This window comes from Chroicocephalus ridibundus, chromosome Z (assembly GCF_963924245.1).
Source record: "Chroicocephalus ridibundus chromosome Z, bChrRid1.1, whole genome shotgun sequence".
NCBI lineage: Eukaryota > Metazoa > Chordata > Aves > Charadriiformes > Laridae > Chroicocephalus > Chroicocephalus ridibundus.
This window is the reverse complement of record NC_086316.1, coordinates 3,777,667-3,795,911: the sequence shown is the minus strand read 5'-3', so window position 1 is coordinate 3,795,911 and position 18,245 is coordinate 3,777,667. Positions and strand designations below refer to the sequence as shown.

General features: G+C 38.5%; 1 protein-coding gene across 1 annotated transcript; it reads right to left on the bottom strand.

The window, feature by feature from the left end:
• Positions 1-5,382: 5,382 nt before the first annotated feature.
• CETN3 (centrin 3) lies at positions 5,383-18,164 on the bottom strand. Its single transcript, XM_063319697.1, has 5 exons — positions 17,992-18,164; positions 15,138-15,273; positions 13,255-13,369; positions 10,481-10,672; positions 5,383-5,833 (listed from the first exon to the last, which is right to left on the bottom strand). The coding sequence occupies exons 1-5, from the start codon at positions 18,006-18,008 to the stop codon at positions 5,790-5,792; spliced, it is 504 nt and encodes a 167-aa protein (XP_063175767.1). The 5' UTR covers positions 18,009-18,164; the 3' UTR covers positions 5,383-5,789.
• Positions 18,165-18,245: the final 81 nt, after the last annotated feature.

The window sequence follows — 18,245 nt, the reverse complement described above, 5'->3', positions numbered from 1 at the left end:
AGGTCTGTAGTATGAGTCATATTAACTTGCATTTTTTTACTGATTTAATTTTTCTTTGCTTGTTCACCAGTGATTGTTTTGTTTGGTTTTTTTTTTTTTTTGTATCTACAGCAATCACAAATACCATACAGATATTTTAGTTCTTTCCTTTTTGCACTCCTTGGTACAGCACTTCACTGTGTAGTTTCAACCTGTGTTATTGTCGCTCTGCCCTTTACTAAACAAGAGAGCACGAGGTGGTGTTTTTTTCCCCATCACAATGGGATTAGAATAGACCTGTTAATAATATGAGCTTGCACAGCTCCTTTTTCAACGGTAAACTGTTTTCTAAGACATTTCTTTCTTTTTGTGCACCTCCATTTACAGTTGGGACAGTCGCTGTGTTGTAACCCGCCCCCAGCAGAGGGCTGGGAAGGGCTCCTTACACCACCTGGGACAGCCTTCAGGCAAAAAAATTTACTTGATGTAAATCACTGCAAGATTCTACAGACACAAATTGTCCAAATTCGATTCACGCCAATAAACCAGACTCTATTGCCAGTCAAACTTCACGAACACTTCCTAAAAAAAAAAAAAACAAAACCAAAAAAAACCCAAAAAAGACCCTTTCAGAAGTTCATTTTATGAAATTATAATTAATACTGTGCTTTCATAATTAAGCTCTGCAATAAAAGTTTATCCAGATGTCATAACAAGCATTTCTGCAAAACGTTCCAGGCAATCGTACTTATAAAGTGTTGTCTACCTACCCAGGGGGAAGTGGACCTCTCTCAGTAAAACAGTCCTTTCCTGCACCCATCCTTTATTCCTTTAAGAGGAATCTTTTAAAGGAATTATTCCTTTAAATTTATTTATTCATTCCTTTGGAATTCCTTTAAATATTCCCTTATAAGTGAAGTAGTTTTCAAATTAGTAAGGGCTAAAAAGTGGCAAATACAACCTCCACTGGCTAAACATTCATATGTCGTTTCAGAAAGATCTACATATGGAAAGTTCCCACTTATTATATATTCTGAGAGCTATCACTTCTGACTGCTGGTAATTGCCAATATGTTCGGTTTGCTTAGCAACAGTTTTGCAGTAGATGAACCATTTGCGCTCTCAGAAAAGTAAGATGCTTGCAGATTCTCTAGATGTTTATGATGTTTCTACTGATTTTCTGTTGATGCGTGCGACATGTCGGTGCGACTGTCCGAATGGCTTTGTCCAGATTTTCCTTCGGTGTACCTTAGGGAAGGCAGAACCACTCAAAACACTGACCGCTTTTTCCCCTCTGTGGAATCATTTTTCTTTTGTTACTCAAGGATGGAAACGTTTTCAGCATCCCTACAGACCTCCTTCAGTGGCAATTATCCCCCTGCAAGAGCACTACAGAAAATGACTTCTCCAGAAGTTCTGCTAGTGCCAGCCGCTGTCTTCTACAAACTCTTGACCTAATGAAAAAGTCAAACGCAGCTCTCACTTCAGACACGGTTCTGTGCAGCAAGGCAAGCTGCAGCCACAGCCACTATCTGCTTAACAGTAGGACCCAGTTTGACAAAAACAAGAAAAGGGTTGCTTATGGGTGCAGTGCATGCATCAGATGCGAGTCAACAAAAAATCCCAATTACCTGAGAAGCAACGACAAGCAATCTACAGGGCAACTGGATTTAGTGCGACTGTCCTTATCCTCTGTTCTTCTGTAATTTGTGATAAAAAACTCTGCTAACAAAGTTCACCAAGCTGCTGCATCCCAGAACTCCACGTAACCTGCAAAACTTGCTGAGGACAGAAGTTTAAAAGTTGAAGGATTTCTCCATGCTCAGCTTCATGCCATAACCACCACACACAGTTCGAGACTGGCATAGTAGGAGGTTAAGTGTCTTCCTGACCTACAGCCAGGGTGCGTGAAGCTGTAACCATGAGCTGTCCTATGAACTTGAGGAGAGCCCAGGGGCAGAGATCAACATAGACCCAGAGGCTCCCCGCTTTGGGCTGACATTCCTCTTGCACTGGCCTGTGTCTCAGCACAGACTTCTCCTTCTCCCTGGTCCTCCTCCAAGCTCAGGGACAACTGGGTCTCTTCCCAGTGTCTCTCTGCTCATCCCACCCTTCACAAACTGCCTCTTTAGCCTCTGTCGCCAGCCAAGATGTCGTGGTTTTCCTCTTCGCTGAGCTCCAAGGGCACGGTTAAGCAAGGCTCCGCTGGATGTGGTGGAGACGGCCACGTCACCAGAGTGCTACGGAGGTGTTCCTGAACTCAGCCAGAGCCTCCATACGATGAGGCATACGTAACCTTAACATTGGCATTTCCTGACTTTTGATGACTTAACTGTGACACGGAAACTTTCCCGTGAATAAACACAAACGAAAAACGTTTTGACACGACAAACTTAGTATTGAAAAGACTGTTCTAAAATAAGTCAGCAGAGTAACATTTGGTATACAGTGCACTCCAACATGGTATTTTTATTTGTTTGGATGTTCTCAATTTCCCCAAAGTTGCATGGAATTAATCAGGGAAGTGATGGAAAAGTTGGCACAGTTAAACTGTTGTTACGGCAAGCTCTTAAAGATAAGCGCAAGTGGATTTTAGTGCACTGGATTATGACATTCCCTTAGATGCCATTTCTGGAGTTCTACCAGACACCAGGGCCCTCCACAGTAGAGGCAACAGAGAAGTGTTTGTCCCAGTTACTCCAGATCAGAATTTTAACACTAACCCACCTTTGGAAGTCTAGAAATAAGGCACACATTCACAGTGAGGCTTTTAAATACGGGATGATGACTGCTGAACCTTGTACTAGTCTACAACAGACAAGATTTAAATGCACCAACGAATGACGCTTTGACTCTTCGAGTCTTCCTCCCCTGACATCAGAGCATGAAAAGACAAAAACTGGGAATCTGTATCCTATGATACACCAAGGGAACAACCAAAAAACACCAGGATAGGTGTGAGTCCCACAAAACATGCAGCGTTGATGCTGGGGCAAAGCAGACTGTTCACGGCTTAGACCTTACCAAGCTGTAAGCTATCACAATTACCGTTGGTCACGGAATATCAAGAAAAGCCAACGGAACTTGCAACACCCTCAGTACACAAAACAGAAAGAAGCTCACCATTCAGCAGCACAAAACAAGCATGGTTTTTGGAATGCAAAAATCTCATGAACGATGAAATGTAGAGAGAAAGCAAAGCCAAACATTAAGACAGTATCAGTAAATACTACGTTCCTGTGTCGATTGTTTTTGTTTTTTTCCTGTGACAATCCCCCAGTCTGAGCAACTTACAAGACCTCTCCAGTTCATCGGCCTATGCTTATGGAGCATTGCGTGATTGTTATCTAGCCCATAACAAGTGCTGCCACGTCTGCAAGAATACAATTAGATTTTTCAAGTCCACTGCAAAAAGCTAGAAATAATGCCTCAATCTGGACAAGACAAGGTGCATCTTGCTGAAGAGTTACAAGGAGAAAGTGCCACCTACAAAGAAATAATAATGAAAATTCCTCCATCTACAGAGGTACGGAATGGTAGCATCCCCATAAAAGCCAGTCTAATATTCAGCCACAGCAGAATATTAGAAAACTGGCACATTCAGAATAAGGATATGATTCTTAGGTAAGTTTTTTGATGACTACTAAGGGACCTTTTAAGTTTTCCATCACTTTCACTATCTGCAGAAAATAAAAACGTCCCTGAAATGGTTTACATAAGAAATTACCACCAAAACCAGAAACTGCTGAAGCAGACAATACCTGTACTGTTCCTAGAAAATACTTGTTAAGAGCAGTTCATAGGCTCAGTCCCAAACACTGAATCTTTTCCCCTAAAACTTCACCTCCCAAGCAAATCTGCTAAGATCGCAAAATACTGACTTAAAGTTGAGCTGCATTTGGTTTTGGTTTTAATGGTAGGGGTGGGGTTTTCTTTACATCAATTTTACATTTTATGTGGGGATTTTTGCTATTGGATTCTAAAGCATTTTATTTGACTTAGAACTTTTCTGTATTTACTCCCAAGCAAGATTTTCTCTTGCATGGTAGAATCCTTCAACTCTCATTTTCCCCCTTTCCCAACGATTATACTTAAATTAATGTAAATTATGCCTATACTATATATAGCAGAATTTTGCCCCATAAACACCAATGTTCATCCTGCAAATATTTCATGCCGTTTACTTTTTGAGCAAGAACCCGCTTAGAAAAATCTGCCTCTGGTATAGCAGACAGGAATTTTTACTCAAACTTCAAGACTGAGACATTAACTGAACATTAGGAAGACTGCAATTTCCCAGCAAATACCAGTTACTCCTTCACTCCCACAAATTTTATATTAATTGTCTCCCTACCATTTTTCACCATTATATTTTCATAATTAATTTTGAAAAAAAAAAAAAAAAAAGGGAAAATGAAAATATCTCAACAGGAAGAATGTCCTTTCCTAGCAAAGGCTATTTGTAAGCTGTCTCTCTGAATGAGAGCGATGCAGTACAGAAATCCTAGCTGATGGCCACATATCCCACTGGGGTTCTACATGAGGTGTCTGCTCATATTACTTGATCACTTCTATGGAGTCACTGCAAGTCGTTTTGAATTGCTTTAACTTTCTGTATGAATGGACTGGTATTGATGGCTTAACAGAGGGCAACACAGTATTACACAGATAAGAATGTTACAATACACACTCGAAAAATATTAGGAAAAAATCTATTAACTTTGATGACCTTAACCTCTGTCTCCAATAAATTCCAAGCTCTGATTGTTTGTGTAGGGCAAACCTGTTCCTAACCCCAGGATTACTGACAGTTAAAAGGCAGCTGCTTTTCTGACAATAAAGATGAACACAGGATGGATTAACTAAGTTTTAAAGTTATGTGGTTTTTTATATATAAGAAGAGTGGGACTTAAGAAGAAGTAACTCCAATTACCATACAGGAAATCTGGGAGATCAACCCACAAGAACTCTTCTGGAAGACACCTGGCAAACTAGAAATACATCCAGTCTCTTCAACTACTTCAAAAGTTCATTCTCTGTGGTGCTTTTCTTCTACTAGATAATGCACAAAGAGCACCAACTCATCATAAACAGTTGTCATCGTCTCCACAGCCACCAGAGCTGTAGATACTGAAGAGAGAGCTGCTGGCTGACATCTGGATGATTGAAGCACATTTCTGATACAGTTTATCATCACACATAGTTGCCTGCCCTTTGCTATCACAGCAGGGTTAATACAGATTTTATAAATTTCATCTTTGACGATGCAAATGCTTGCTCGTTTAACGTCACCATTCATTTAGAACAGTGGAAGTATAAGCCTATAAATGAAAAAAAATCTTTTCCCTGAAGGATTTTACATTATAGTCCAGTTCAGGTTAAACTACAAAAACAAGACTTCGAAGTAGCAATTGTAAAGAACAGTTTATTAAAATGGAAGTTTGTCAAACCTTATGTATCAAAACTAAGGCCACAGCTAATGCTAACACAAAGTCAACCTCAAAAGGTTCTTATGATACAATTTAGAAATCCTATACAAAGCTATTTTACAAATGAGTACTTGAACATTCTGAAATGCAGCATTACTTACTTGTTCTAAAATGATATATCATTTATTCTAGTGACAGTATTTAAGGATAAAAAATACCGAACTATCAGTGCATACAACCTGCCTTTATTTTGGTCCTGTGAGGAAAAGTAATTTTCTGCATGACTCCAGCTACAGAAATAAATGGAAGTACAAAACATTGTAATGGAAGCTGCCAATGATTCCCCCCTTTTGTGCGGAGTTCATTTCTTTTCTTCTCATGCTAAATATCTCCAGTCATAATAGCAATAAACTCTTCTTGATTGACTGCAGAAAAAGAGAAAATCGTTAGACAAACAGAAACCATTCACAAACTGTAAAAGAAAAGAGCGCATATCTGTATTATATGTTTTACTTAAAGGCTTTCCAGTTAGTATTTATTGTGTTTGATCCATTACTAATCAGGGTTTACCAGTTTGGACTTTTTGCTTCTAGAAGAACACAGATTTCGCACTTTTCTTTTCTCCCCCATGCAGAAGGAGAAGTCAGAATGCAAGTTTAACTACATGGAATACTTAAGCCAGAATCTAGCTCACATGTAACAAGCTATTATTTCTAATTATGGAAGTAAAAATATTCTAAAAGTAAAACAAGACAGAAAAAGACACTAAGAAAAGTATGTAAAAAGATGGCTATGCAAAACATTATATTTTATTATTACGATTCTTGAAGATTTTAAATATGTTTTAACTATTTAATGTTAAAATGTTAACATTTTCTTAAGTGCTTCTTAAGCAACAATGCTGCATCTCCAGTTACGATCAAATTTGGTGTTATTCTTAAAATCGTTATTCAGACACTCATGTCCAACCCCCCCAAACCATGGTATTCCTCTCTCTCAAACCTGTAACATTTGCCAAACACAAAATGAATTTTAAGATAATCTACTAATGATTCCATAAATTAGCTAGAATGAAAATGGACTTTTGACAAGCTTTTCCCCATCTGAACTTTCTTCATTCTTCAGTTATAATTAACAGAAATTTTACACAAATGTACTTGAAGAAATTGAGACATAATAATAAATTAATTAGCAGTCATTAATTATTTTGCTGCACTTATACCTGAGCTATTGACCTTACTCATATGTTAAAACAGAGCCACTGTAAAAGAGTTAACCAATGAACACGTTCACTCTGCAACTAATTATTGCAGCGAGGAATGATTAGAGTAAGTCAGCGGTATGGGAAAGACCAGAAACGTATGAAGAATTCTCACTGACAATTATCTGTCCTGGCCAATGTGCCCAACCTATTTCTAAACAAAGCACTGAAGAGTAAGTGCTACATTTACAGGTAGAAGAAAATTAAACAAATTCAACTATGTTAAAGAATTAAAAAAAAAACCAAACACTTAAATCTGACCTTTCAAAAAAATATGAAACAAGTAGATTTAGCCTAGCTTAGGACCCTATACTCTGAAATATCAGTCCATCATATAGCTACATCACATTCTACTACACATAAGCACTATGTTGTCTGTATGACTTTAAAAAGCATTTCCACAGCTTTATCACAGTAACACCACAAATACAAACATCCCCCTCCCCCAAATATTCTCTGGTTCAAAACATCTTTGTTAAACAATGCTGCAAAGTGGAAATACAGTATTATAATGACAAAGAAATTTTGTAACATTCAAACAAACTGCAAAGAGAAGTGTAGTTACAATTCCCAGTAACCCAGGTAATCCTAGTTAATCCTCCTCAGAGTTAGGATCTGTTCACAAGTTAAGCGCAATGAAATCAGAAGCAATCATAGTCTTTCCTAGCGTCAGATTTCCCTCAATTCCATTACATAAGTAATCATAAAAGAATGAACTAGTATCACAGCTAATATGAAGACAATGTTAATTTGGACTCTGGAGACTTAGAGAAGTGTATTATTTCAGTGAAGGGTTTTTTTGTGGTTTTTTTTTTTTCCCTAATTCTGTGCCAAAATCTGAGACCTAAGACTGGATCGTGTTTCCTACAGATGCATCCACGCAACATAAAAACTACATGAGCTGACAGCGTGGAGTTTCTAAAAATAGTCATACTCCAAAACAGAATTCACTCCTATGACCAGGAATAAGAAAATAAAACTATTTACATTTTCAAGGCAGACATAAAAATGTCAAAAATACTTTCTTCTGCAGAAACTTATGTACAGTGTACCAGTACAGCTCAGTGGTTTCGCTGGAAACACAAGGCTTCAAGTAGCCTGTGTATCGCACAACAGACCTTATTTCACTATGAGCCAAACAATCTCCCAAATGTAAGAAGGGTGTAAAACCACAAGTGATATTATTCCTATATTTGAAGTGTCAATTAAAAATGCTACCAACTAAGTTTCAGATTCTCTTTCTTGGCAGAAAAAGAAGGAGAATTAGATGACAGCAAGATTTTGCTACATGACCCAGATGTTTGAAGCTAAACGGAACAGTGATTCACAGGATTATTTACTTTTTCAGAATGAATCTTAAAAAGCTAGAAACAGCATCAGTTTTCTTTCAATAACAGAAAACACACAAAAACTTAAGGATAAACAGCACCATATACAAACATTATGCTGTCAATCTTCCATATTCGATCTCGTGCTTGCCTGCTCTAACAAAGAGAATGAATGGATGAATGAGTAAGAGGAAACTGAGCCACCCACTTTTAGCTGATCAATTTGAATTCAAAAATGTAGCACTGACACAAAATAATTATGACTCAGTAACCTTCCTGAAAGGAGCTAATAGTCTACATTAAATTTCTAGTGACCAAATAGCCACATGACATCCATGATTCTGACAACTCAGTTGGCAGATCCAGGAGACCGACTCAGAATAAAATGTGCTTGCAGATGACTTCTACTCTTGCTCACGTCTACAGCCACACCTTAAAAAAGAGAAAGGAGAGAGAGAGGAGAGAGAGAGGAGAGAGAGAGGAGAGAGAGAGGAGAGAGAGAGGAGAGAGAGAGGAGAGAGAGAGGAGAGAGAGAGGAGAGAGAGAGGAGAGAGAGAGGAGAGAGAGAGGAGAGAGAGAAAAGAGAAAGGAGAGAAAAGAGAAAAGAGAGAAAAAAAAGAGAAAAAAGGAAAAAAGAATTCGGGAGGAGCGGGGAAGAGTAAAGCTCGCAATGCAGTGTCCTTATAACTCTTCCTTTTAAAAGCAAAACAAGCTCAAAATTAAAGTATCTACCTAGACTACCAATCGATCTGATGTATTGAAAAAACAGGCATCATTCCTTGCCTGCTATACAGCTACTGGAAAACCAAGTAAATAGGTACCCTGTTGTCTTCCGGAATTCACAGCTGCAATCCTGTGTGTCACTGCACATAAAGAGATGTCTGAAAACAGGATTTACAGCTTTCACTATACTGACCTGCTTCTATTATCCTATATGAAACACTGAGAAAAACCAAAATCTATTTGCTCAGGATGCGGCTCCGAGAAAATCTGATCAAGCAGTGAGACAGTTCAGGGATCTCAGCAGCAAGAAAAATAACACTTAAAAAACTGAATGAATAGTTTTTTCCCATCTCAGCTCCCTTACACATCTCACCTGTGGGATCAGATACCACCAGTACAAGAAACAGGTGGGAAGACACAGCTGGCAGTGTGGAGGAACAGCAAAATTATGCAGTATGGGTTTATTAAAAAACCATGGCCTCAGACCGTAGAAAGACAGCAGAAAACAACAGCTCCGAAAGGAAAGAGATCACACACTTTTCTCAACACGTACTTCAGCAGTAGCAGTGTCAACATTAACACTCTTCTGGCAGTTCAGTCACTGGCTTTTCACTATCTTTTGTCTATTTACACCACTGCAATGGAACAAAAGGTTCGCATTTCCTCACCACTGACCATTCTCAAAATGTCCTGCTCTGCCTCTTGAAAGTTTCAGTACTTGAGTAATTGTATTCTTAAGTGTGGAATAATATCTATCTCAAACAGCATCCAGGGGAGGAGTGTCTGTCAGGAGGCTGATGAGACCACCTTTTTTTTTTCCACTAGTATTGAGGTTTTGAGTCCAACAGATGCAACGTTTCACAAGCAGAAATACTATTGTAACTGGAAAAGTTGATGAACTGCTAGTGAAATCTCAGATGTGAGTCACAACCCTGAAAGAAAAACTCAGAAGTAGGTTTCGATGACTGTTAAAAATGCGGTGTTTATGCACACTGTCTTAAGTGAGTGGTCCCCAACATTCAGAAATTAAGGTTTCTGGTGTAAACATAAGGGCGTTCTCAAGTTAATGAAAAAACCCCAGTTTCAGTGGTCAAGAAGATTAAATAAGCATAGTATCAAACTGGATTTGTTAATTCATTCTTTATCTAGCTAATAAACCCCTCTGCAGTCCACTCTGCATGGACCTTGTAAATTGCCCAGAGCGATTTTTTACGGTGTTCCCCAGCACTCTTAAGTTCAGAAGTATGTTAAAGACCCACCCAAGCAGATCCTACATAGACTCAGGGTACAGCCAGCATGATTTATTACTTTAATACTCCATATCCGACTAACACACTGAAATCACAACAGTGACACGTCACCACTTAAGAAATATTGTGTGGGTTTCTCTTAGCACTTTAATTCTCCTACTGATTTAGAAGGAAAAAATAATGTAATTTAGATACATGGTATCTCCCATGTACGAGTTCCATTACTTTCACCTTCAACTACACTTTCACCAATCTTTTAACAGATATTAGTTGAATTAGAGTTAGTGGTGAATCAACTTGAGACATCAACTTGATTTTTAGACTCCAAGACGTGTTTCCAGGACTACTAGCTGTCAAAAACAACAATTTCCATTATTTGTAGACTAAATTAAGTTTGAGATGAAAGTTATATAGAAGGATACCAAAGAGGATGTTTTCACAACACAACTACATTTAAAAGGGGACAAAATTACAAACAGACTGTATGGGTTTTTGTTTGCTAACACATACTTTCTCCATCTCCATCCTTATCAAATTCTTCAATCATAGCCCGTAGTTCTTCATCAGACATATTTTCACCCAATTCTCTAGCAACCCGGCGCAGGTTTCTCAGACTTATTTTACCAGAGTCATCATCATCAAACAATTTGAATGCCTTGAGTATTTCTTCTTGTGGGTCTCTGTCCAATATCCAATCGGTCACTGTAAGAAGGACACTTAAATTAGACTAAAAAATTCTGAAGGGAAACTCAGAATGACCTTAGCAGACTAAGGCAATGCGATGAACACACACTTCTGGTTTTGTCCATTCTTTCATTTGGATATATTTCAATTCAACGTGCATATTTGTTTGGCTGTTATCTGACCTGTATTTCTCATCTCTCTTTTCCCAAGCTGAGTTTCTCTTTGGGACAAACCTGTTGCAGGGGAAAGCTACACAGCAATTTAGACACATTGATGCTTTCAACACATTTTTCAATAGGAATTAAAAGTATACACATGCCTACTCTGTTCCAAACTTACCTTTCAACACAAGCATCAGCTCTGACAGACATGTGATTTTTTTTTTCTTGTATTTTATTTCGTATGTTTTGATCGGGACGAATTTTGACTTGGAAATCATTGAAACACTACATAATGAAAAACATTCACATGGAACCTCTCTTTTAGATACAAAACCAAACTAACAAAAAAACAAAAACAACTAAGCCGAGGGGTTATGAAAAGGACGCTGCTATGAACTGCAAGATGTTAATTCTGCAAGGATTAATCAGTATTTATAATTGCTTTTATCACAACCATTTGTCAGTTTCTGAAACAGAAAAGACAAACTTGCCACATAAAATATTTTTCTAGTAATTATTTCAGACATTTCTGGAACTAGCCATAAATATCTTCGTATCTTTTGTACCTGCTAGTCTTGTATTACAGGGCTTGCTATTTATGACTTTCATCAAGCCATTAAAAACACATCAACCCTATTTATGCATAGAGAACCACTTAACATCTGGTACTGTCTGCAGATGGAACGCCTGCTCTGGCTTAGCGAACCTGACAGGGAAAAGTTAGATTCTAGCTCGTGTAAGCTCACTACAGCAGTGAAATTTATATGTCTACATAAATATCTCGTATTTATACTAAATTTGAGTATTTTAATTTAAAACAACTACACTGCATGACAGTCATCATGTCATTTGAAAAATTGTACCTTTTGTGGTAAAAAGACACACTCAATGTTAGCTGAATAACAATAAATCACTAGTTTTCTAAATACTATAGGTAACATGATTGTACAAAATAAGACAAAATGTAATTGCATCTTTATACATTTCAGATGGGCCATTCCTACACTTAAAACCATAAATAACATTAAATTATGAAAAATTGATGGCTCAAGAATTGCTTAGCTATGTTCAGCGGCTCTTCACAATTAAAGTTTCTATAACCTATTTTCTGTAACTCCCTGATCTTTCTGCTAGAAGTGGTATCACGTTTAATTCTGTGTCAAGGTCATATTGCGTCACAGCAGCACTCCAATTCAATTCAAGTTTTGGGACAGATTTGATTGCATTCCAAGTATATCTTGCGCTTTCTACAAGAATGTTCCTAGCTTCTCACAGCACTGAACATCAGGAATTAAAAAAGAATTACACAGTAATTACAATATCACAGTATAATGATGCAATTACAATATTATCATTGTTATTAAATCAATACTCTCACTTTATTTTTTTTAATTTATTTGTTAAAAACTTAAATCAGGACTGATCACATATATCTCCCTATAGGATTTATTTTTGGTTCTTTTCTGACTTACAGTTTGCTATGACCTGGAATACAACTATAAAAATATTATCTGTCATTAACAACACATTTTGTCCAATCCTAACCTGTTAATTTGCTAAAATTTACCACATTTCAATCAATAGCTATTTTGCCACATTAAGGAGATTGTTATTCATAGCCAAGAGCGAGTATACAGGTACTACACTGAGGGGGCGGGGGAGGGGGCTCAGAAAATTTACAGAAATCTAATACCTTGAACACGTAGACTGGAATAATGAAATAGAGACATAAAGCCATACATGTAGAAATCCCACATAGCTGAATCTTTTGGTAAACACAAATATGCTAAAGTATAAGTTATATGTAGCAACCAAAAAATCCCCAGAGAAACTTAAACTCTCATCTTTAAAAATTCTGCAGATCACTAGATACTCAAAGTATGTCAAACTGTGCAATACACAGTCTTAAGATGAAAGAAAAGCCTAATGAAATTCCACTGTTTTTTATCAACAGTTGAAAATCCTTGAAGTACTATATTTAACATCTGCTTCAATTCTCTTGTCTTCGTTATATACAAAGTCTGCATTCAGTTTGCAGTTTGTCTGTATACACACTCCTTCCCATGAAATTCGATGCCAAACACTTTTATCACAGCAGGAAGGAGAATATTATAAAATCCATAAACAACACAAGAATATCTACATTTTAAGTTAGCACTTATTCCTTTGTGTAAGTTTGAAAAAGATCAGGACTGTGTATACTCTATTCCTTTTATACTGTGGCTATCATTCATCTCTGCATATCAAATTGAGTATTCAGAATACAAAGATTTATTTTCCTTCACTACTGACTTTTATTAAGAAAAATATGAAATTAAAGCTTCCACTTCTATTCCTTAATAGTACTAGATAACTGAAAAAGCACACAAAGTACTGATTCCAAATTGTAGTCACTACTACAGGCTAAATTTCTCTAAAGGTACACAATCAAACACATACCAACTTCATTAAAATCTTCAAAGGTGATCTTGCCTGTTGCTTCTCGATCATAATCTTTAAGTATTTTCAGTACATCAGCTTTTTTCACATCAAAACCCAAGGCTCTCATTGCCACCTTTTGGAATAAAATGGAAGTGCAACCATATATGAAGATTAAAATAAGGATTTAACAGATTTCGTTTTATTTTCAGCAATTACCTTCTTGCACAAGAAGGAAGTGCATATCAGTGGTTTAGCAACAATAATAAACAAAATTAATAAAAGAAAAAAAGCTTTGGATATAAAAATTGCCTAAAACTACTATTAGCAAATGGAATGTCAAATTACTGGGAAAAACTAGCCTTTGCATTTTCAGGGACTTCACAGACTGGACCAAATGCTTCTTAGGACAAGTAGATTTATTTTTTTTTTCCTCACTTCCAAAACCATTTCAAGTACTGACCCTTTTTCAAAGACAAAATTTAAAATCATTCTTCAAATTATTCTTCTTCAGTACTCATACTAAGTATGTATGTTTTTATGGGTTTACAAGTCCACTTACAAGTGACTTCACTGCTTTTCCAGTGAATGACAAAAACAAACCCATTTGTTATTTTTCCATTAGATTAAGAGTACATGTTTAGTTTTCCATTTGAACTGTCAATTTCTCAGCACACGCTACCTTGACTTCCTCCAAATTGACGAATATACACTAAACCAGAGCTGGAAAACCACAATCCTATTGGATATAGCCATAAAAAAAAAATCTATGCTATATGCTGATATTGTAGAGAAGGACATAGTCCTTTTCTTTACATATTTCTGTTCTTACATAGTATTATCTTCAGGAATATTTAATTAGATAGCTGAGAAAGAGCTTTATAAATATTCATGATAGTTGTGAATTCAAAGCATACCGTAACTGGAAAAAGCATATTAACAGTCCCAAACAGCCCCCAGTACTACCCCACTCACTGTGGCTGCCAGCAAAGACAAAATACTTGAACTCTAAAATAAAGAGAAGGGAGTTGCTATACCTAATACGTTCCTGTAAAAGCAATTAAAGTAAAAAGAAGCATTTTTTTTCCCCTTTGAGTTACTTGGTAGAGCCAGAATGTGGAGCCAGCAGGTTGGACTAGGTATTCCTTCACAAAAGAATCTCACCCAGTATGTGACAGAAATACTGGCCTCTTCAAAGCCACTTTTTGCTCTTGATGCAGTATAATTAGAATAAAAATTCATAAAAGATTTAAAGACAATTTAATAAACTTCACGTTGTTCTTCTAGAGGCTTCTAGATAGGAGTACTCACAAGGAAAAACCTGCCATGCTAACCTCCGTTTGCTGATAGCTATCAACAGGAGAAGCTTTGTGGGGAAAGGAAACTACTGAGCCTCCCATAAGAACAGCAAATAGCATACCTCACTCCTACAATCCACAGGCTCCCTATTGCAAAACGCAAGTGGGTAACCTCTGGCTTGTAGTCAACAAAGTTTGATTTACATCTTTTACCTATGTATCTGAAACCTGTGGATTTTCACAACGCCAAGCTTTAGATTATATAGTGCCTTCAAAAAGAAACAAACAGCTTTTCAAGAGCTTTTCCTACTTAGTTATCTGTCCAGGCTAAACCCTGGGAAGCATCCACACCAGTGTTATGCAGGATGCTACAGCAATTCTGTTACTTTGTCAAGTACATACTGTGGGAAGAAAAGCTATTCTTACACCAATAGAGTATTTCCTTTTTTTTTCCCCCCCCCAAACATCCTCACTTCTTTAGTCCAGCAAGAGATCTTGTACGTGGAGTATTCTTTAAAGATACAGACAACGTTTTAAAAATTGACTAAGGAACAGAGATATGTTATCTGCAATAATTTTTTTTAAATAAAAAAAAACAACTTTTACCTTTAGTTCATGATAATTTATTGCTCTATCTTTGTCCGTATCAAACAACTCAAAGGCATCTTTAATTTCTTGCTTCTGTTCCTCAGTCAGTTCTCTTCTTTTCTTCTTTTTAGTTTTGTCTACGGAAAGCTCATTTCTATATAAGAGGAAAGAAATTAAGTGTAATTAATTTCTACTGGAAAGATACCATTGTACATTAAATTTTCCACCAATAAGAAACTTCCCATAATTGCACAGGCCACATTCAATCTCTTCCCAGCTTGTCCTCCCAGTTTAAAATAACGCTAGAAATAGACAAATCCTTTGTGAAAGCTGAATGACACCTCCACTCCCTCACACAAAATAGAATCAGCACAAGCATCTTGTTTGACAAATAACAACAAAAAAGAGGGTAGAAAAACTAACAGTTAAAAAGAATACTTGAGGCTTATAATAATAGATTATTAGTTGAAATGATACAACACCTGCAAACACTTTATTTCTAAACTGTAGCTTAGAAGAAAGAATTTTGAGACAGACAGGCCGTTGGAGGCTTAACCAGGCCAGACAACTGGGTTGTCTAGCTACTAAAGTGGGCATTAGGTGCCCCAAATCGGCTTTGTTGCCAGTAATAGTTCTTAGATAAAAGGCATTTATGGATTTTTTAAAATCCTTTAAATTGCACATACACAGACACAGTTTCAAAGACTTTTTGCTGGTTTTGGTATATACGAAAGAGACAAGTCCCCCAAATCAGCAAATCTTGCTCAAAGACAGCCCTCTTTTCCTTGGCTAGCCTAGAAATAAGATTAAATTTCCAAATAACAGACAGAAAACACACAATTCATATATTGGGAACAACAGTTAAAAAAACCTTAAAAGGATGGCACTGATAAAAGATACTTTGGACTAAGCTAGTTTTGCTGTAACTCTGCTTTATTCCCATCAATGAGGATTACTGCTGCATCCAGAGTAATCACTTGGAAGATGTCCACTTCAGAGTAAGAACTTGTAAAAAAAAAAGAAAAACATCTGAGATAACAGATGATATCAACTAAGACTGTTACAGTACTCAATGTACACTCTTGGAAGAAGCAGGCACGTGAGAAGCTCAGCTGCACACTGTCGCTGTGATGAGCGTGGCTAATTGCAGCGGTAAATCCCCTCCATTCTGTGATTGTGCATCCAGTTATGGACACCCCAGTACAGAAGAGATGTACAGAAAACAGATAAAGTCTAAAGCAGACTAGCGTGCCTGGTGGCTGCAGCACACATTGCATGAGAAGCTGAGGGAGCTGGGTTTCGTTAGAGCAGTGGGGCAGACGGACTAGGTGGGGAAGGGCTAAGTGCTGTCCTTCACTACCTAGAGCGTTATTACACAGAAGACAGCAACAGGTTCCCCTTAGAGGAGCACAGTGAAAGGACAAGAGACAACGACGACACAATACAAGAGGAGAAACTGCAGCTGGATCTAAGGGGAAACATTTTCCCAGTGCAACTGTTTATGTGTTGGAACCATTGCACTGGGAGACGGAGGAGCCTCCCATCATCAGAAATCTTTGGAACCCAACTGGAAAAGGTGCTCAGCAACCTCATTTGAGTGGGACCTGCTCTGAGCAGAAAGCTGGAGTTGATGACTTTAGTCCTTTCTAAACTGAATTATCATATAATTCAGGTTATGCTCTCAGGAAAAGGGTTTTTTTTACACTCATTTGTTTATTTGCACCAGAGATAAAATGAGTACTGTGTCACCTATTGTAAAATGCATAAAAATTACTGATGAATAAACAGAAATCTGATTTTTAAGGATATTTATTTTCCAAATCTCCTGTAATGAGCTGCTTTTTCTTCTCCTTTGCTAAGGATTTGCTAATTTTAATCAAAACCAAAGCTTAAACACACAGCTGGGACTTAGTTTTCAACAATCACTGAAGCTACAGTAAGAATACAGTAAGAATTCCAAATATAGACAGGAAAAGTGCAAGCTGCACAAGCTGGACCCAGCTCAGACCACAATATTCTCCAAGAGTGAGAAGACGTTAGCAGACCAATTGGGACAGCCTGATTTCACACAGGCTTTGGATTACTATAGCTTTTGGAAGGACTAAAATAACTCTGAGCTGGCTACATAATTAGGACTGGGAGAGTAGCTCACATCCAGAGCGCCCATGTTTTGCGAGCTGCGAGGATGAAATCCATTTAGAAGCCTGAAAGCAGATTAACGCCAAACTCTTCTGGAAGAAGGATGTGGCTACTCAAGTGTTTATTTAGTGCTTAGCATAAAATATTAGGGTTTTTTTCAAAAGACGGAGCAGTACTTAAATGCAAGTAGTTTAGCGCCACTTCTTCTACAACCACTTTTACTATATGAAGCGAGACGTTCTCAAGACTTGAAAACTAAGGGTCACATATGGCATATAAGCGCATTAATTACGCCTGAAGACAACGATTTGACAGGTATAGATTTCATAAGCCCCCTTTATAAAACAATTACTGAACCTGCATTAAAAAAACCCAAACCAAAACAGTCTAATTTAACGCCTATTAAAAGGCTTTTTGAAGGTGTCTTACTCCAGGCAACCCAGAAGCGAAGCCCACGGCGCCAGACGCCCTGCCCTCCCTGGGCGTGCAGACGGCTGCGGGGCCCGATCCGCCCACGGCCCCCTCCGCAGGGATCAGACAGAAGCGGCGGGAGACTGCGGTCGACCTCCACCGCCGCACACCACCCACGCCCCGCCACTTCCCCCCTCACCCGCTTCCCCCCGCCATTTCCCCCCGTCCCTTGAGGGGAGAGCGGGGCCCTGAGGGAGGCGGCCGCCCCCTCCCAGGGCCCGAAGCGGTGGGGGGAGGGGGGAACCGCCCGGCTCATACCGACCTCAAAGCCAAGCTCATGCTGCCGACGCCGAGCTGAGCCGCGGCGGGCCGGGCCAGGCCGGGCTGCACCGCGCCGGACCGGGCCGCGCCGCCTGCCCCGCCACAGGGCGCCGCCGCGCTCCCTTCCCCTTGGAAACGCGGCACAACGCCGCCGCCCGCCAACCCGCGCCCTCGCCGCCGCGCCGCCGCCGCCTGATTGGGCGCTGGCGAGGATCTTCCCGCCTCCGAACGCCGAGCACTCGCTTACTGGCTACA

Bases quoted from the DNA above. Each gene is read 5' to 3' on its own strand.
- CETN3 (XM_063319697.1), bottom strand. The intron at 13,370-15,137 runs GTAAAAGTTGTT...TTATTCCAAAAG, and splicing joins TAAATTATCATGAACTAAAG to GTGGCAATGAGAGCCTTGGG. The intron at 5,834-10,480 runs GTATGTGTTAGC...CTTTTTCTGCAG, and splicing joins TAAGGATGGAGATGGAGAAA to TCAATCAAGAAGAGTTTATT.